This window comes from Solanum tuberosum, unplaced genomic scaffold (assembly GCF_000226075.1).
Source record: "Solanum tuberosum cultivar DM 1-3 516 R44 unplaced genomic scaffold, SolTub_3.0 scf00104, whole genome shotgun sequence".
NCBI classification, from domain to species: domain Eukaryota; kingdom Viridiplantae; phylum Streptophyta; class Magnoliopsida; order Solanales; family Solanaceae; genus Solanum; species Solanum tuberosum.
Window position 1 is genome coordinate 852,863 of NW_006239030.1, and position 20,611 is coordinate 873,473.

At 32.2% G+C, this 20,611-nt stretch overlaps 2 protein-coding genes across 8 annotated transcripts in view; both read left to right on the forward strand.

Moving 5' to 3' along the window:
- Positions 1-1,702: 1,702 nt before the first annotated feature.
- On the forward strand, positions 1,703-8,273 carry LOC102601493 (DNA replication licensing factor MCM7). The gene is made up of 15 exons (XM_006349130.2): positions 1,703-1,913; positions 2,016-2,083; positions 2,221-2,280; positions 2,399-2,622; positions 3,038-3,215; positions 3,391-3,513; positions 3,592-3,681; positions 3,917-4,059; positions 4,567-4,744; positions 4,835-5,026; positions 5,177-5,349; positions 5,550-5,753; positions 5,870-6,035; positions 6,496-6,717; positions 7,842-8,273. The coding sequence occupies exons 1-15, from the start codon at positions 1,883-1,885 to the stop codon at positions 7,944-7,946; spliced, it is 2,157 nt and encodes a 718-aa protein (XP_006349192.1). The 5' UTR covers positions 1,703-1,882; the 3' UTR covers positions 7,947-8,273.
- Positions 8,274-14,740: 6,467 nt separating this feature from the next.
- Positions 14,741-20,611, forward strand: part of LOC102601826 (PH-interacting protein) — a 26,081-nt gene continuing 20,210 nt past the window's right edge. For 2 of the 7 annotated variants that reach the window (XM_015309498.1, XM_006349131.2), the window contains exon 1: positions 14,741-14,989. The gene's annotated coding sequence lies outside the window, so the exon portion shown is untranslated. The other 5 variants (XM_015309502.1, XM_015309503.1, XM_015309500.1 and 2 more) reach the window with 4 other exon arrangements.

Consider the following 20,611-nt stretch of genomic DNA (forward strand, 5'->3'; position numbering starts at 1 on the left):
CTTAAGAAATAATGATTAGTGTAAGGTTTTGAGAAACAATTTGGAAATTAGTAATTAATATTAAAGGTAAAACATGAAGAAAAAAAAAATGAACTCAGGGGTATTAGGATGTGCATCGGTCTGTCTAGTTTGATGTTATGTATTATTGGTTTGGTTTATTGGTTTTTGATTTTTTTAATAAACTAAACTAATAACAAAATTAATAAGATGTTTTTAATTGATTTTCGGTTTAACAAATAAGAAAATACTCATGAAATAATTATATGACTTCTCCAATAATGTAACTTTATGGAATGCTCATAAAACAAAAACAATACTAACATTTAAAAGGAAAAAAAAAACTATACAAGTGCAACTCAAATAAAAGAACTAGGACAATAATGTTAATTGAAGGCAAAATGACAAAGATAGTAATCAATAAGGTATTGATATAATATTTAATATTTGTGTAAGGATAAAGTAGTAAATTACTATTATCTTATTGGGTTATCAATTTACTCAATAACTCAATAATAAAAAACTAATATCGAAGCAATAAATCAATATTTTTTTTATATAAAAAACTATTAAAAATCATTAACCCAATAACATTTTTTTTATTAGACTTTTGCACACTCCTATAGGGCATGAGCTAAAATTAGTCTAATTTATGATTGCTTTGTTTCAAAATGAATGAAAAATCCAACATAAGTGTGGTGCAGTGATGGAAAAATCTTATTAGGGGAGCCATTTCTGTGATCTGGATTTTATTGGGGCTCCAATATGGGCTCCAGACACGTCGGGCGAAAAACAAAAAAAGAAAGAATAAAAGGCTTAGGATTCGTTAAAGACTTTCTAATTTTGTCTTAATCCAGACATCAATTTCTCAATCACTTTTTATGTAATTATGAATTAGACCAAAATATATATAAAAAAGTTATTTGACTCTTCAAATAATAATAATAATAATAATGTCATTTAAAGCAATATTTGTGTTATACTTCCTCCATTTTTTTTAGTTATTGTGTATACAAATATTTGTTCCAAAATAGTTACTATTAATTTAAACAATCAAAGACTTAAGAGAGGATTAATTATTATTTTTCAACTCTATCCTTAACATTAATTATTTTAGAATTAAGAGGGACATAAATAAATAAATATTAAAGAATTAATAAGAAATATATTAGTCAAACTATACTCCTACTTAATTTTTTCTTGAATACTATATAGACGTTTAAAATTACAACTAAAAAGGAATTGATGAAATAATTTAACAATGAGTTCCTCCTATAACGAAATCGTTCAAATTGATGACCGTCATGCATAACACTTGAAATGCAGGAGAAATGGAATAATTAATTTGGTAGTATAAGTTAGTAGATTTTAGCCTTGTTTTAATTCATTCTAGTTATTATCTTTATAGTTTGATTTGATTCAAGAAAATGCAATTAATATTAGTAAGTTTTAATTCTAAAACTTTTTTATTTTAGCAGTAATGTCATATCTCCTTTTATAGAAATTAAACTATATATTAAATATTATAAGATTTAAAGAATCTAATTTTTTTTAAAATTAAAATGTGACTTCAAATTATCAATTCTACTACCTACTACACCTAATTATATTTCATATTGATTGGTTCCGTCTTATCAATGAGTCGATATTTTTTTAATTTAATCAGCAGCAACTTTTTTGCTGATTCATTTTTGTTTTTCCGGGTCCGGTGTGGACCGTGGACGTACACCCGTAACGCAGGCGAACATAACCTAGCCCAGTTTTTTCCCGCCAAAACACCTTCACTATTTTGCCGCCAAATTGCTTGTGTTTTAGTATCAATTTCCCCCCAAACCCTCATTCTCACAAGCTTCCTCTCGATTCTCTCTGCCTCCATTCAAACACCATGAATGATCTTGACTTCAACCGCGACAAAGGTAACGGTTTTCGATTGCATCAAGTGGTTTCAAATTCTGGATTCACCTTTTCTTTTGATTTAATCATCTTATGCTGTCAATAATTTGTCTCTCATTTTACAGATCTAGCAAAAGATTTTCTGTCGAACTTCGCTGATTCTAATGGTGAAGCCAAATACATGAACATTCTCGTAAGTTCCTCTCATTTTCCAGTTTTTCTGTTGATTTTCAAGTTGAAAAACTCCTTTACGCTGTTTTAGTGAATATATTCGTTTAAGAAATGTTCTTATTTTTTTGCTAATTGTTTTCTGTTTTAACTTTTACTTAGCAAGATGTTGCTAATCGTAAAACCAAGGCTATTGAGATTGAGCTCGAAGACTTAGCGGACGTAAGTACCACTACTTCCCTCTGAATTACTGTACTTTTTATGGATTGGTTGTTCTCTATGTGGTGTTTTTCGTTTGAAGTTTTTTTGCTCTTAACATGATTTTGAAATTCTCTTTCAGTACAAGGACTTGGATGAGGAGTTTCTTCGAAGAATTGCTGAGAACACTAAACGATATATCACAATATTAGCTAGTGCGATTGATGAGCTCATGCCAGAGCCAACGGAAGCTCTTCCAGATGATGATCATGATATTTTGATGACTCAGCGATCAGAGGAAGTAACCGAGAACACTGATGGTTCTGATCCAAAACAAAAGATGCCCCCGGAGATCAAGCGGTTCTAGTAAGAAGCATTATATTATCCTCAAGAATCCAACTTTATGAATTAATTTGCCTATATATTTTTTGGTCTCTCTGCTGGACTTTATATTTGTGTATCTTCTTGGTACTACTTTCTCCAATAAATCAGCTTACCTAATAAGTAGTAAGAATATCTTATGTTCTCTCTTTCAGCATAATTAGGAGTGCTTTTGTTAACTGTATGATATGAATTAGATGGACTTATTTAGTTAATCTCAAAACAACATGATGATATGTGTGATAATTTGTTTGTGTTAATATACCAGGCAGTCAAGTTCCCAGGTGAAAATAGAATGTCCCTATATGATCTGGCCTTGTAACTTAATTCCTAAGTAAAGACAGAAAGTGGAAATTCTGAATGGGTTAACCGCCTAACTGTTTGTCTTTGTTGAATCCAGTGAAGTGTATGTCAAAGCATCCTCAAAAGGTCGGCCCTTTACAATTAGGGAGGTCAAGGCTTCATACATTGGTCAGCTTGTCAGGATATCTGGTATTGTGACACGTTGTTCGGACGTCAAACCACTGATGCAGGTGGCTGTATATACATGTGAAGAATGTGGATTTGAAATCTATCAGGTATGAACTTTTGTTGTGCTTGTCTTAAAAACTTAACTCTTTATTTTTGACTTGCTAAATGCAGTACGAGAGCCACAATGCTAGCGTTAAATTAAATTGCAACAATGTTAAGTAGCATGGCAAAGCTACACTGTTTCAGATCTAATGCGCCTATCTTAATGCACTTGATGAATAGGAAGTAACTGCAAGAGTATTCATGCCTCTGTTTGAATGCCCATCCAAACGCTGCACTGTAAATAAAGCAAAAGGGAACCTCATCCTTCAACTTCGGGCATCAAAGTTTTTAAAGTTTCAAGAGGTTTGTCTTTTGCATTAAATCTTGATTACAATATCAAATCTGCAGCACAATTGTTTTACATTTCTGACATTGATTCAGGCCAAAATTCAAGAGTTGGCTGAACATGTACCCAAAGGTCACATTCCGCGATCAATGACTGTGCACTTCAGAGGAGAACTTACAAGGAAGGTTGGTGATATTTTTTGTTTATTTATGTTTTTCCTTAGTGTTTTTGAAAGGAGTTTGTCTAGTGTGGAGTAAATGTCAAGGACATTAAACTGCTTTCTAGATTGAGTTAGAAGGTGAGATCAAATGATCCCAACAAACTTAAAGCTCCAGTGAACATCTTCTTAAAAGGGTTCCTCTAAAGCTTTCACTACCTACTTAAGTGTAACATATGCTGCTGCTTTTCTAAAAATTGCAGGTATCTCCTGGTGACGTTGTTGAACTGTCAGGCATTTTTCTACCTATGCCTTACACAGGATTTAGAGCTATGCGAGCTGGGTTAATTGCAGATACGTACTTGGAAGCAATGTCTGTTAGCCATTTCAAGAAAAAATATGAAGAGTAAGCTATTGTTACTTTTTCCCTTTACTGTAATTCTTTTGTCTTCATGTTCTGCTAGTAGTGCTTCTTGATATGGATTCTGTGTTCTACTAGCAACTGGACAAACATAACTAATGCAATGCATCACCTTTTCCATGAAGAATCGGAGTCTGCTTTTAAGTTTTAGCAAATTGAGGAACTTGATTCCAGATTGAGCTTAAATCCAAATCATTTCTAAAAGAAGTGAAATTTGAAACATAATATAATTTAATGTATTTATTTATTATTTTTTCTTTGAGCGTTCTTGAAATATTGTGCTTGGAATAGGTTCAGACTACTTCACATCAAATCTAAATCTTTTCTAGTTTCCTATTTGGAATGTTTGGGCACCACTAGTAAATTTGATTTATGCATAACCATTTTCTCACAAAGAATTATGTGTTCACTGTTGAGATAGAAAAGATAAGGTTTCTATACTTGCTTAATTTCTTAGTGATGAATATATGATTAATATGTTTTCGGATGCAGTTATGAACTTAGAGGAGATGAGGAAGAGCAGATTGCAAGGTTAGCTGAGGATGGAGATATATATAACAAGTTGTCTCGTTCCTTGGCTCCTGAAATTTTTGGGCATGAGGATATTAAGAAAGCTCTTCTTCTCCTTCTAGTGGGTGCTCCTCATCGACAGTTGAAGGATGGTATGAAGGTAAGCTCTCCGACCTAAATTGAAATCCATCTTCTGCCTACTCCTCAGATTAAGAAAATCTTATTCATCTTTATGACGAAAAAAACTCAGATCAGAGGTGATTTACATATATGTTTGATGGGTGATCCCGGGGTAGCAAAGAGCCAGCTTCTCAAACACATAATCAATGTTGCACCCAGAGGTGTTTACACAACTGGTAAGGGTAGCAGTGGAGTTGGTCTAACTGCTGCTGTTCAGAAAGATCCAGTAACTAATGAGATGGTTCTTGAAGGCGGAGCACTGGTGAGAACAAATTAATTCTTTTTTAACATCTACTTCATTGAGTTTTGGAAAATATCATGGTGTGAGCAATGTGCATTCAGAGTTGGAACTGTATCAGGCAACGTTCAACCATCTATTTCTCAAGTATTCTGTGGACAATGTTTTTCTCAGGTATTAGCAGATATGGGTATATGTGCTATTGATGAATTTGACAAGATGGACGACTCTGATAGAACAGCTATTCATGAAGTAATGGAGCAGCAGACTGTTAGTATTGCAAAGGCTGGGATCACTACATCTCTAAATGCAAGGACTGCAGTGCTTGCTGCTGCTAATCCTGCATGGTAAACATTTACTGTTTCCCCTTTGGTTTGTTGAAAACATTGAGAAGCAACTGCTATCTTTTAGAATTTTGACTTTTCCTGTATGTAGAAATATGCTAAATTTTGCAACAAATGGTCATCTGATTTATTTGTGCAGGCAGTTGATTGTGTTAATGCACAAACTTTAAACACTGACGATTTTTTGTTCAAAACATTCTTAGGGGAAGATATGATATGAGAAGGACACCAGCTGAAAATATTAATCTTCCTCCAGCTCTTCTATCAAGATTTGATCTTTTATGGCTAATCTTAGATCGAGCAGATATGGATTCCGATCTTGAATTGGCTAGACATGTGGTTTATGTGCATCAAAACAAAGAATCTCCTGCTCTTGGGTTCACTCCACTTGAACCATCTGTGCTTCGGTAAATACAAGAATATCTTTCTGGTGTTTTAACCTTCAAGAGAACCTCCCTTTACAAGATAGTAGTGAGGCTTAGAATTGACTGAGCAAACCTACATCCATTTTATTTTATTTCAGGGCTTATATATCAGCTGCAAGGAGATTGTCTCCCTCTGTACCAAAGGAGCTAGAGGACTATATTGCTGGTGCATATTCTAGTATCAGGCAAGAAGAAGCAAAATCAAACACCCCTCACTCCTATACAACCGTCAGAACACTTCTAAGCATCCTGAGAATATCATCTGTAAGTTTCTGCATCAATTTACAGAGTTAAAGTATCACATTGCGTCGTAGTAAGAGTTGGGCCTATTTTTCTCTTCAACTCTTATTTGAAAGTGGAAAACTTGTAATGAATCAAGTATGACAATTGGCAAGTGCCATGTGGAAGAAACTGAATGAGGAAACATTCTTGTTTTCTCTTTGGTTTGAGAGGCTAAAAAGCAGAAAGTAGGTTAGCTATCATTAGGAAATATGGAGTCCTTGCAAATGTAAGGCTTTGCTTCCCAAGACAATCCTGGACCTTGCAATCCTGATTCTAGGTTTTACAGCTTAATTGATAATAAGGTGGTCATAAATATAGTTGTCTCGCTTAATCATAAGGTCAAATAGACAGTGATGATGGCAATTTAGTCAAGCGAATGTCATAAAAGTCCTTTTTAATCATTCTTTACACTGTGTTGATGTCATTTACTGTGTTAAATTAGGCACTTGCCAGACTGCGTTTCTCAGAAAAAGTTGCTCAGAGTGATGTGGATGAGGCACTTCGGCTAATGCAGATGTCGAAGTTCTCCTTGTATTCAGATGATCGGCAAAGATCTGGCCTGGATGCAATATCTGACATTTATTCAATCCTGCGTGATGAGGCTGCTAGGATGAACAGGCTGGAACTAAGCTATGCCCAGGCTCTGAACTGGATTTCCAGAAAGGTTAGTTTGTGAGCAATTATGCCAGATGAAGCTGGAAGCACACCGTGTTGGTAGCTTGAAACATATACTTGGATCTAGTGCACATGCATGATAAATTACTGCTTAGAGAATATGTTACAATTCACACTTACCCATTATCTGATGATACAGTTGTCAAGAAGTAAAGGTAGATAGTTGTGATTAAAACATAGAAAAGAAAAAGAAAATAGATTTGCATGATCTGTCAAGCTTTATCAAAATTGTTTGTGCCATGGTTTCTCAATGAAGTTGTGTCCAACTGCATTGATTTCATGCTTTTGGGAAGGAAACATGCAGAATGATAAATCCCTTTAGGTTTTACAATACTGATACATATGGCAACCTTTTATGAACTATTTATGTTCTGTGAAAAAAGCCTTTGGTAGAACATCTTTTTGCTATTGGCTAAAGTATTGCTTGATGCAAGGCCAAAATCTGCTAGTTCATCTTATTGTTGTTGAAATTCCCTCCACCACCCTGTCATTCCCCGTTTAAGAGAAAAAAAAGAACAAATCATATCAGACTAAATAGCTCAATGCCATGGCCTTAAAATTCTACTTAGTACTGTGCGGCACTGGTAACTCACTCATGAATCTTTCACGAACCTTCCACTATGGGCTAGCCTTCTTCCAATGTAAAACTTCCACATGGATAAGTTTATGCCACATGGCACTTAAGTGGCACGATGATGAAGCAGGTCATGACATCAAGCTGGCTATTGATACAGTACCAGTTCATTCCCACAATTCTTTACAGTGAGTCCTTTGTGGTGAACAAAGATTCACATAGCTTTCTTTACTCATAATCAGATCCACCCATGTTTTTAACCAACTGAATTGGTTTTCATCTTCCCGCAACTTGCAAGTGATGGCAATCAGCTAAGATCATGCCAAACTAGTTGGGACGTATCTCTAGATTTATCTATTCAGGGCAACCTCATTTGGATGTTTCATTTTGAGACATTGTATACATTTCTTGCTGGCATTCAATATCTAACTCAACAAGTCCTATATTCTGGCTTAAATTGTTTTTTCCTTGGGCATGGTACTGACTTTTTGGTACGAGTTCTCTCGCCTCTGATGTGTTACTGCTTTATCTTGGAACAGGGATACAGTGAAGCTCAACTCAAGGAGTGTTTGGAAGAATATGCAGCCTTGAATGTGTGGCAGATTCATCCTGATAGCTTTAACATCAGATTCATTGATGCATGATAGACACTGGATCAATGTGAATCCAGTAATGTTACAAGATTGTATCACAGAATCTCCCTTGTCTGTTAGGTTACTACTTAAAGTTAGTAAAACTAGTATTACATCAAGAATGGGATTTAGATCAAATTATTAAAGCCGATCAATATGGGAGGCTAACTGTGTATGACCAGAGTTGTCAGTCAGTCTGTACCAGAATTTACTGAAGTGTTAATTATTTATTCGTAGAAGTTTCTATGCCCCTCGTACTTTCTTCATGACAATGCAAGTCAATGTGAGAAACAAATTGAAATTGCTTTGTTTAGTGAAAGGCTGAAAGCATTTATTTTGTATTAAGATTCTACTCATCATGCAACTGAATTTGCATCTTTCCTGACTTTGAAAATGCTGCAACATGAAAATAGGAATGAATATTGGTGTTTATTCTGACAAAAAATAGGTCTGTTAAGAATTCCTTTTCTCAAAAGATTTTAAAGTGTAAAATATCAGGACTTACCTAACTAATCATAAATAAGACTGAAGGAGTACTAATATGTATATAATACTCTCTTTGTCCAATAATAATCGTCTATTATATTATTTTGACATGTTCAGTAATATTTATCCATTGTTTGAAATCAATGGACAATTTTACATTTAGTTCCTAATTACATTTATCATTAATTATAGTCATTTTTTATAACATTGTATCTATCATATTTAAAGAAGAATTTAGTAAAATTACTCGTCTATTTATAATTTCTTAAAAAGTGTGTAAAGTCAATAATAGACAAATATTGTTGGATAGAGGGAGTATATTGTGGCCTGCTCTTCATCGAGGAGTAATAGACAGTAATTGAAGTTTCACTTGTAATAAGTATAATACTCCCTCCTGTTTCTATTTATATGTCGCTTTTATTATAAATAGATGTTTTTATATTTGTCATTTCACAAAATCAATGGATGAATGACATTATTCTTCCTATTTTATCTTTGAGAATTATTTGTCTTGAAAATATGTATTTGACCAATATAGAAAAACTAAGTAAATATATTATTTTCATTGGTCAAATTAATTAATCAAAATAAACTTATTCATGTTTATTGATTGAAAAAAAACTTGACTTCAAGAGAATACTAAACATGAATATAATAGTAAACTTATTTAATTTCTTAAAAAACGTGAAATCTAAAATGATAACAATTAAATAAGAATGGAGAGAGTACTTCATTCCCAATTTTTATAGTAACACATTAATTTTTCTTCCCATATACTCTATTCATGTGGAAAAAAGTAAATATACCAAACATTAATTTTCCTTTCCATATATTCATGTGGGAAAAAGTAAATACACCAAATGTTAATTCTCTTTCTCATATATCTAGGACTAGGAGTTTACAAAAAAAATTCTAATACCTCTGTATCATATACTCTGTTTAATAATAATTGTCTATTATACTATTATGAGATATCTAATAATATTTATCCACTTTATGAAATCATATCATCTATTATATATAAAAGAGAACCCTAGGCCCGTCTACGTGGCGCCACCATAAACCAAAATTCCTTTTTTAATTTATTTATTTCCAAAACTAGTCTTCCACTTTCATGAAAAGTTGTGATATTCATGAAAAGTTGTGACTTTTATGAAAAATTGTGATTTATATGAAAAGTTATGATTTTTATGAAAGTTGTAACTTCTATGAAGAGTTGCGACTTTTATGAAAAGTTGTGCCTTTTATGAAAGGTTATGACCTTTTCGAAGGGTTGTAACTTTTCTAAAGAGTTGTGACCTTTCCGATAAGGCATAATAAACATTTGTTCACACTACCCTTCATTGTCTAGCTATAAATAAAGGAATTTCCTCTCATTTTAAAACAACGAAAATTCTGAACTTCTTCTTCTGCACAATTAAATATTCGTGTACAATTTTTTCCTTTCTATTTCATCCTATTGTTACAGATCCTGGTATGTTTTTTTTACAGCCATTAATTTATGCTTATGTTATTAATTGTTGTTTTTGAGTACATGTTATAAACTTCATTGTTTGTGTTTCTGCAAAGTTATTGTTATTCACACAAGTTTTCTCTACTGAAATTGTTGAAGGTACAGTAAAAAAAATTCCTTAAAGATCGATACTACCATCTCTTAAAGACAAAATTCAAATTTGGTATGTCATTATAAGGATAGAAAACCCTTAAAAATCTTTATCGCACCTTGATGTGCGAAGTGAACTAGGAAAAGAAGACAAGAATTAATAAACTTTTGACATGGGTTCAAGGATGTGCCTGATGACCTATAGAGGAATATGACTACACTGGAGCCTCTTTTAATCCCAAAGACATAGATAACTACACAATAAATTATTTGGTCATATTCAATATGAAGTATTGACAAATTCTCAAGTTTACTGCAAGTTGTAAATACTTTCTTGAAGTAATGGATGTGTTTCTCGACACTGCTACTGGAATAGAAGTGTAGTTTCAAATTGAACTTCATCACTCTGGTTGATTTTTTAAAAACACCCAAACAAACTGAATAATTTGTGTAATATTTCTCCCTTTCAAGTATACATAATAAGTTGAATTGTTGTCCAATATGATACAATCTCACTTTAATTTTTTATTTTAATAATTACTTATGATACATTTAAATGGAGAACTTTAAAATGATATATGTAAAACAAAAGATAGACTTGAACTTTCTACACGTTAGAATTAGAATATTTGTTCATTTTTTTCATCCTTTTAAAATTCATTTATCCCTTCACCAACGATTATTTATTTATTAGAAAATTTAATATCTCCGGTACAGTTGATGTTCATTTGAATCCCCAAAAATATCAAGTAATAACATTTCCTGGGCAAAAAGATAAATTATAAAATCAAATCAAAGATGATTGATTGAAGGATAAATGATAAGATACTATAATTATCATCTTCCTTTATATTATTACTGTTTGTTACTACGTAATCTTATATGTAAGATAATATAGTGTTTTAATTTTAATGACTCATAGATTTTAAGTATTATTTTATAAATTATGTGATATTAAATTTCCGCATGAAGCACGGGTGATTTTACTAGTTAATGGATAATTTTACACTTAGTTCCTAATTTACCCTTATTATTAATTATAGTCATTTTTCCATTACATTTTTCAAGACATTGCATTTATTATATTAAAGGGGTAATATAGTAAAATTACCCTTCTATTTATAGTTTCTTAAAAAGTGTAGAAAATCAATAATAAACAGGTATTGTTAGACAAGGGGAGTACTTAGGACTTCTACTTTAAACTTTTTCAAGTTTAAGAGTCTCGTATCTATTATGAACATAATCAAATAATAATTTGAGAAATAATAGTAAACGATAGCTTTCTATTGTAGAGTATTTTAATAAAGGTTTAAAAGTCCATTTAACATTTTAAAGAGCTTTCATGCTTTTTAAAAAATATAGATTAGTTAAATGTACATGTTTCTGTGTGTGCGTCACGTTAATTAATAATGAATGTATATAAAAAGAAGTTATCATGTGTATGCTATAATTTAAGTATAATTTTTTTTTAAATATCATAAACTTCTTAAGATAAAAAATGTACTTATAAGGAACATGATAACTCATCGTTACACTAACAATTAAGGAGCAAAATTAAATATACTGTTATTGATATTCAAAAGTCAAAATTTTGTTGATAATACATGAAAACACATTTTAAATAGTAGGTAAATGAAAAACAAACTACATTATGTATGAACATATAATAATATAACACAATTAATTGTAACAAATTAAAAGTAACATTGACAATCTAAAGTTGCGATGAAAGAAGAAACTTCACATTACCTGTAATATATATAAATTGATGTATTTGTCTTTGATTTAACTCTTTCACAATTTTAACTTCCGTATATAATAATGTCACATAAATAATAAAGAATAACTTTTTGGAAGCAATTAAAAACTAAAAACGAAAGAATATAAAAAGTATAATAATTATTTTGCTACCTTTTTTGGAACTTTATCTAATAACAAATAACTTAAGAATATATATATATATATATTATTTATTTATATTTATATATATTATTATTATAAGTGGGAAGAATCTAAGTCAAAAGTTAAATTATCGTTTTACCCCTAAACTAAATAAAAAAGATATAAAAATACATTAAATAAAAAACTGAAAAGACTCATAATACTGACTTTTTCAAATTAGAGAACTCAGCAGTCTTCATCCAAAAAAATAAGAAAGCAGTGAACCTCTTGGCTCAATCAATGCTGTCACTTTTGGGAGCTTTGAAGTAGGTAAACTTTTTTATTTTTGTTTAGATCTATTAAAAGTCTCAAATGATCACAAGTTTTGTTCAATAATAAGAAGTTATTTTCTTTCGGTAGCCAACAACACGTTCACATTTCTTTATTTTGATCGTTTTGAGATGCCGTATGTCTACTCTATTTTATTTTATTTTCTTGGGTTTTTATGATTGTGAATAATCCCTTGTAGGAGTACTATTTTGTTCATAAAATTCTTGTGTTTATCTCAATGTTGTATTAACAAATAATAATTAGTAATTTTAGTTATTCACTTTTAAGTGAGCTTACAATCACTTTGATAGATTTTTTTTTTATTACTTCTGGTATTCGATCATTGCTTATTATATATATATTTGTCAATATATGTTATTTCTTAAATTCCTATTACTCTCCAAACCTCACTTTGTGAGATTATATAAGCAATATAAATGTGTTTGAGCACTCAAAGAAGTACTATTCAATTGTATTGTTTATATAATTTGACAAAATGAGATTTGGAGAGTAATAGAAATAACAGATATTAACAAATATATATATATATAAAAGCAATGATTGAATACCATGAGTATCAACACTCAAAAAACTATTATTCAATTGCTGAAAATCATATTCCTTGAGAGAATAAACATACAAACATTAGAAACTTTGAGAAATTGGACTGTTAGTGGAGCACAGGTGATTTGGTGAATTTCACAAGCGCGAAAGGTTCTCTGCTGCACTAAAGCATGGTTAGAATTCTGTTCATCATTGCCTTTTTTATTTTATTTTTATTTCAATGTAGATCCACATGAGTTCATTTTGTGTGCTTTGCCCTTATTTTTGGTTCAATGTAATGCACACACAGTTTCTACGAAGTACATATTTTTTATTTCATATAGATATGCATCTTTTAGAAACATTTTATGTCTACAATAAAAAAAAAAAACAATCAAGCACTAATAATTTGTGGAAAATACTAATCAAATCTTTCTAGACCTTTACAACCTAGCATATTTTATTAATTTTATATAGAAAGTCACATCTTTTATTGGACTTTACTATTAGCAACATCTTCCTAGTGTTTTTTTGGAATATGTAACGATGAATATTGATTAGGTCATATGACATATTTTTTTTATCAAGAAATATATTTATCTTCTTTTATCTTTTATTTTTTATTTTTATGTGTAAATATGACAATGAATGATTCAATACTATTTATTCCTTCTCAAGAATTAGGTACACTAATTACCCAAAATTATGTTGTTTTTTTGTTTTTTTTCTCCATTTTTTTCTTTTCCTCTTCTTCATTTAATTTAAAAATATGTAAGATATATATATTTCTTTTCTTAATAAATATTGACATTTATATAATTTCTTAAACCCCCCCCTTCCTTTTCTTTCTTTCGATTTATTCAATAGAAAATAAATACGGTATAACTTTTCTTATTATATTATTGTCATTTATTCCATTTTCTTAAATACCTTTCTTCATCTATTCATATTCTTCATTAATGTTATTAGTACTACAAATCATTATTATATTTGTTCAAATACAATAATAAAATGAACCCCAATTCAAGTGTAGTCATGATTTTTATAATTTCTTAAAATGACTCTTCATTACTTACTTTTTTTTTATCAATGGTTCTTGGCTTTGTTTCAATTGATTTCCGTAACAATCTTATGGACTCCTTTTAATCAACCAAAAATAATAAATATTCTGTTGGATTATATATTACATTTAAGACATCAACTATTTTTCTTCTTCATTATTTAAATATTTAAGATATTTAGACTGACTTAATTTTGCTTCATGTTCATTATTTATTCTTTTCACTTGATATTGGTAATCCTCACATTGTGTTTTTTCCCATTATTCTACATAAACAAAAAAAAACTTTATGTTTTATGGATGCAGGTGTACTAAAATATTAAAAAGAATAGAAATGTTGAATAAGAAATTATCTCATTGTATTGAAAATTGATTAATTTTTTGTTTCATTATTTCTGCATATTAGAAGGTTTGGTTTTAGTCTTTGCAAAAAAAGAATACGTTTATTCTAATATTATGGAGCACACTAACCAATAGATTAGTTACAATAAGAATGAGAAAATATCAATTGAAAAGTTTATATTTATACAATAACTCCACACAATTTAACATGGGACACATGTGCAACGCACGTGTTCAGGACTAGTATATATATATATAATAATAATACATATTGATGAGAGAAAATGTTCCTAATACTTCTTATAATTTATTTTCTTTTTATCATATATTTTAGGATTTCTTAATTTTTAAAATATATTTTTCTTCATACCATATGTTTTAGACTTCTAATTTTTAAATATTATAAAGATAATTAAATAATACTTTTTAAAAATAATAAATGATAATTTTGTATATCTAATATTTTCTTTAAGAGAGAAAAACCAAAACAATGAAAAGGAAAAGACAAGGTTATTACTCTTTGCTTTTAACCAGCAAAGTGGGAGTTGCGGCGTCAAACGGCCCAAGGAATTACGGATTGGCCATTTACGCACAATTTTTCACTACAAACAATTGTCTCTTCTATTTTTTTTCTTACTAACAAAATCTTTTCTCCCTCTTTGTCCCCAAAAGGAGCTAACTTTCCATTTTCGAAGGCTGTGGGAGAGCAAACATCTGCATCTGCATCTCAATCAATTTACAGCAACAACCGGAAAACCCTTTTAGCTCATTAGCTATGCTCGGAATAATCTTGCCCTATTTTTTCACCAGGTCAATCATAAAAACTATGTCTTTTTTTCCTTTTTCACTTTGCTAACATTGGGTCTTTCAATTCATGCTTATTTTCTTTAATGGTGGAAAAAAAAATTAAACTTGGGGAAGAAGAAAAGAGATTTTCTATACTTGAAAAGTTATTAAGAAAACCCCACTTGACTGGGCTTTGAGTTTTGGTAGATTTATTATTTATGTTTAGAGGATTCTTGATGTTATATATCACTAGGCATGCATGTCATGTATAGTCTAGTTACAGAATGGCATGTTAGTTTATGAATAAGTGTGAGATTTAGAGAATCTATAGAGAAACCTAACTTGCCTTAAACGACAAATTATTGATCATGAATTCATAATTGGAATGAAATGGGTCGACTAGTGGCAGAGCTAGGGATTTTCATTAAGGGGATCCTAAAATATGAATAAGTAAAGTCAAGGGGATTCAATGTCTACTATATCTGACATAAAGTTAATTTTTACCTTATATAGACAATGTACTTTTTCAGCACAGGGGGTCGGATAAACCCCTTCTGTCCCTAGCTCTGCCTGTGCATATATAGTCAATCAATCTGCATTGGATAAGGACATTGATCATTTATCAATTGGTCATTTGATTGATTGCATCACTTATGTTGTTGCTGTAGTTAAATTGTTATCTTTTTTCTTGTGTCCTCCTCCTCATCTTGTCATTCACTTGGGATACCTCACTTTGTTGAGGAATTCTTTTGTAGGTTATGGTATTTGTAGTATGAATTTATTGAGTTTAAACCGGGACTTGATATATTTCTAGAAAATATCAAGCAGTTTCTTGATGTGTTACATTTTCAGAAGATGATTCTTTGTGGTTTAGTAATTTAAAAAGGAATTTAATTTCTCTCCATAAAACTTTGCTGAGGTTTATTAAATGCGTAAGATGTTAATGTTTGCAAATCTTTTGGCTGTTAATGGTTATGGAAAATAAGTAAATAACCCTAGATTATGATCCCAAGGCGGACACAGTGAGGGGATTTGTAGTGGTACTGATATCCTTTGTCCAGTACTTATATGAAATGTATGAAAAGGAGAAAAAGGAAGGATGTAAAATAAAATGCCATGTCTGATTGCTATCCCATCCCTTCCTCTTGGGTAATTTTTATGTTGTAAAACATTTTACCAAAATAGTCTTCTGTCCTGCTTTGTTCAGTCCAATAAAGGTGTCAGAGCAAACGCTAATTGTTGTTTGGCTCCTAATGTCTGTACCATTTGAAGTTTAAACAAGAACACTGCTAACAATCTTATTTTGACAGCAAAGTAGTGTAATAATTACCTCAACTTGCCTAATTTCTAAGAAATTAGTACCTTTTGGTGGAGCCAAAGTGTGTGGCAAGCACATTCAACCTTGCCATATTATCCCAGGGAAGAGATCAGGTTCTTGCACGAAGTATTAACGACACTTGGCAAAAGGAAACTTACAATTTTAATAATGTCCTCTAGAATTAGTAGTGATCAAATGTATGGGAACAATAGTTGCACATATTACTTTTACTTGTCCATAATGGACTTTGCACTCCCCTTAAGAAATATTTAATGAAGTGCACATTTATCATAATACCCAAATTAAGTCTCAATGGACTTAGGAAATAATTTGGGGAAGAGTAGTTAATGTTAAGGGTAAAATAGAAAAAAATACCGTTCTCTTGAAATAATCTTGTATTTTTGCCTCCACTAAGAATTGAACTTGAGACCTTATGGTTCTCAACTCAGTTCATTGACCACTAAATCATACCTTGACTGCTTTAGAGTCTAGTGAGTCAATTTATTCATGAGTTACAGTAGGTTAAGTAACTGGATTTGTGCGAAACCACCATTAGATGATAAACAATAAAGTCAAAAGGAAAAATAAGAGGAAAAAGTTATAAAAAGACTAGTAGAAAGTACATATCTCATCATATTTTTGCACTTCAACTATGGCGGATCAATTTTTTGTTTTTATATTGGTACTTTAACTATGGTGGATCATTGAGCTCAAATTATTAGAAAATGATTAGGTTGTCCGTATCAGCATGCGGTGCTTTTCGAACGAAGTGTCTGTAATAAGCTATATCACAAGCTCATGTTTCTACAATCTTAATCTGTATATATTTGAATGATGCTATAAATCTTCATCAAAGTGCTTATTTTTTTATAATTGAACAAAAGCGAGTCATCAATTGTTCTGTTTTTGTTGTGATCTATTTCTACCAAGTTACTGACTTCTTCTGTAAGAAGTCTTCAGGGGGGCTAAGGATGTAATAGAAGTGGTTAATCTCGAGGATATAGTGGGTATGAGGAGAGGTAGAGGTAGACAAAAAAGTACTGGGGATAGGTGATTAGACAAGACATGATACAACTTCTGCTTACCGAGGGCATAACCTTAGATAGGAGAGCGTGGAGGTCGCGGATTAGGGTAGAAGGTTAGTAGGTAGTAGTGTATTGTCTGTCGTAATTCTAGCCTTTTCTTGTAGTGTGTCCCTTTTGGTTTCTATCATCATTTGTGTTTATTGTGTTTCAGTTATCACACTATTTTGTTGGTGTTACTGTGTTCCCTTGACTAATAGCTATATTTTCTTCACTGTCGTTTTTATTTTCCCTTTCATACCTACTTTGATTTGCTGTACTCAAGCCAAGGGTCCTCCAGAAACAACCTCTCTATCTCCACAAGGTAGAGTTAAGGTTTGTGTATACTCTACCCTTCCCAAACTACACTTGTGGGATTTCACTGGGTATGTTGTTGTTGTAATCTCAAAACACTGAGTTGTTGTATGCATGTTCACAATTACGCTCTAATTGATGTCAAAATTGATTTTCTGTCTCAGACAAATTTTATGGCCGACTATGGCGAGGACGCGAGGGCATGCTCAGTGACCTGCTTTTATGTGCCTACAATGTTAATAGCTTTTCTTGTTAAGCACATTTTCTTCAATTTCTACCTGCATTAGTCTCATTTTTCCTTATGATACCATTTGTGGTGGTGATTTATGGAGGTTTCCTGAAAGGGGATCTGAAATTCCACCTTGGTATTTGTACAAGGTTGATACTGAAATGCATGAACGACCATCAACTAAGTATAAATGTACACGTGCACTTCCCTAAATCGGAATTGCAGAACTTCTAAGTCCTCTTTTAAGGTTGGAAGTGAGGGATGCTTACCATCCTAGCAACTCCCTCTTGTCATATTGCATGTTATTCTAGATTTTTTTCCCCACTTTTTGTGTACAATGTGGATTGAACTTTTAGAGTAAATTTTTCCATTGGAGAGTGGACCAGTTATCCATTTCCTTATTTGGTTGGTGAGAAGTTGTGTTACTGAGGATTGTCCATAATTAGGATGATGCAGACATACATGTTCTTGGTGACTACTGCACTGAGAGAAACATGGAGAGCCTTCTTCCCTCTTAACCAAGAAAGAGTTCTTATGTGGTTAGAAATTGCCAAGCTAATGTCCCAGGGCTTTGGTGCAGTGGTTAAAGCGCAACTTGTAATGTATCGGTTAGGCACACATCCATAGGTTTGAACCCCATTGTAGACAAAACCTAGTAATTAAGTGGAAAATGATAGAGGGGTGGACCCATTATAAGTTTATCACTGAGTTTCGAACCGTGCATCAGTGACCCTTCGGAATTTTTTGGTTATTGGAACAAAGAAGAACTAAGCTATTCCTCTACAATTTAGAACTACACTTGTTAAACTATTTTACTCCCTCCGTTTAAAAAAGAATGGCCTAATTTGACTTGGAACGGAGTTTAAGAAAAGAAAGAAGACTTTTTAATTTTGTGGTTCTAAATTAAAGTTATGTCAAATGTACCAAAATTCCCTTTAATCTTGTGGCCTTAAACATGCCACGTGGAAAGTTAAAATTAAATTGTTGCCAAAAAAGGAAAGGGGTCATTCTTTTTGAAACATACTAAAAAGGAAATTGGGATATTCTTTTTGAAACAGAGGGAGGATTAATCAAAATGAAAATGCACTAGTACCTGTTAAGGAAATATCATGCATAGTTCTAAAATATTTTCCTGTTAATTTGATGTAACATGCTTTGTGCACCTCTTCTCGTTCCTTCTCCCTCCCCCTTTTTTTGCATTCGTTGAATGATAAAATGTTTGAACTCATGCATTAACTTGTTGGCGACATACTTCCCTACTTAGGGTTGTTGGTTGAAGTCTCATACAAATCCTAAAATTCTTGCAGGTTAACTTTTTTCTAGGGCAATGGGTCAAATTTACCCCTCTACTTTATTATATTGTTCAACTTTATCCTCCGTTATACTATCTGGCCAGTATTACCTTCGCTTTTATGAAGCTTATCAGATGTACCCCCAAACTAACGATTTCCCCTATCTGGCCAAAATCACCCAGTTTGACCCACCAGACTGACACCAAATCACAGAGAGTATTTTGGATAGATAGCACACAATAGAGGGGAGGTTTTCATTTTTCCTTCTTATCAAGGATTAGATCCAAGCATTTAGAGAACATTCACTGGATAGAAGGAGACGATGCTCAGATACACGGAGGGTGAGGTCACTGGGAAGGCAGATTTTTGGTAAAAAATGGAGCACCACCTTCAGTCTCCCTCGCCTCACCGTACACCACTCTGCCACCAAACACCACCGTGAATCACCACCCTAACACCATCATGTGAATGCCCTTTCTTCCATATATCACATTCCTGTACAGATCCATGAACCACCCGCAACTCAGTCGTGAATCCCATTACCTCTGGAAAAAATATCGCCAGCTAACTCCATAGCCACTGGCTTCAACCCAGAACAGAGAGCCCCTCCCCCATTTCAAGCCACTAGAATACCTGTTCTTGCAGTAGAAACAAAAGCTGATTGAGTGTCATAGATTGTTGAGGTTCATTTGGTCACCAAATCACAGAGAGGATTCAGGACAGTGGGCAATAATTCGCATCTATTGAGGAAGTAAGATTGCAGCAGGAATTTCATAGTAAAAGATGCAACTGTAATTCAAAACCAAGAAGATCAACTTAGGAAGCTTTTCCTCTTTAAATGCTGAGAATTGAAGCAAATTAAATTCAAAAGCACATTTATTCTAATTTGACTAATTTGGTTCATTTTTTGGTTGTGATTTTGGTGTAGTTTTGGTTGAGATTTGTTCAGTTTTTTTGCTAATGCCTTGGTCCAATTTAGGGACTGTTTGGTCCAATTCTGGGACTGATTTGTTTCAGACTTTCAGTTTTTGTTGTGATTTGATGTGGGTCTGGTGGGCTGTGGGTCGCGGATTTAATTGTGTAATTTTGGCCAGATTGGAAGAAACTGTTAATTTGGGGGTGGGGGTGTTAAATCTGATAAGTTCCATAACTTCGAGGGTAATATTGACAAGATAGTATAACGGAGGATAGAGTTGAACAGTATAATAAAGTACCCTTTTCCCTTTTTTCTATACCCCTGAAATAGGTTTGAAATAGTTAAAGAGTTTTACTAGTTTGTTTACCCCAATTCTGACTTCACCATTTTTACTTACTGCTAGTGTGCACACATGTGTTAATTTTGTTGTGTGATGCTTGTAATTAGTCACTTAACTTATGTCCTATAACTTCCATGCAGCTGTAACGGGAAGCTGAAATGAAAGAGGAGGGGGG

What these genes read in the sequence shown, in the direction of transcription:
- LOC102601493 (XM_006349130.2), top strand. Translation starts at nt 1,883, where the DNA reads ATGAATGATCTTGACTTCAACCGCGACAAAG. An exon ending in GTGGATTTGAAATCTATCAG is followed by an intron (nt 3,216 to 3,390) that starts GTATGAACTTTT and finishes CTTGATGAATAG; the next exon opens with GAAGTAACTGCAAGAGTATT. An exon ending in TTCTTGAAGGCGGAGCACTG is followed by an intron (nt 5,027 to 5,176) that starts GTGAGAACAAAT and finishes TGTTTTTCTCAG; the next exon opens with GTATTAGCAGATATGGGTAT.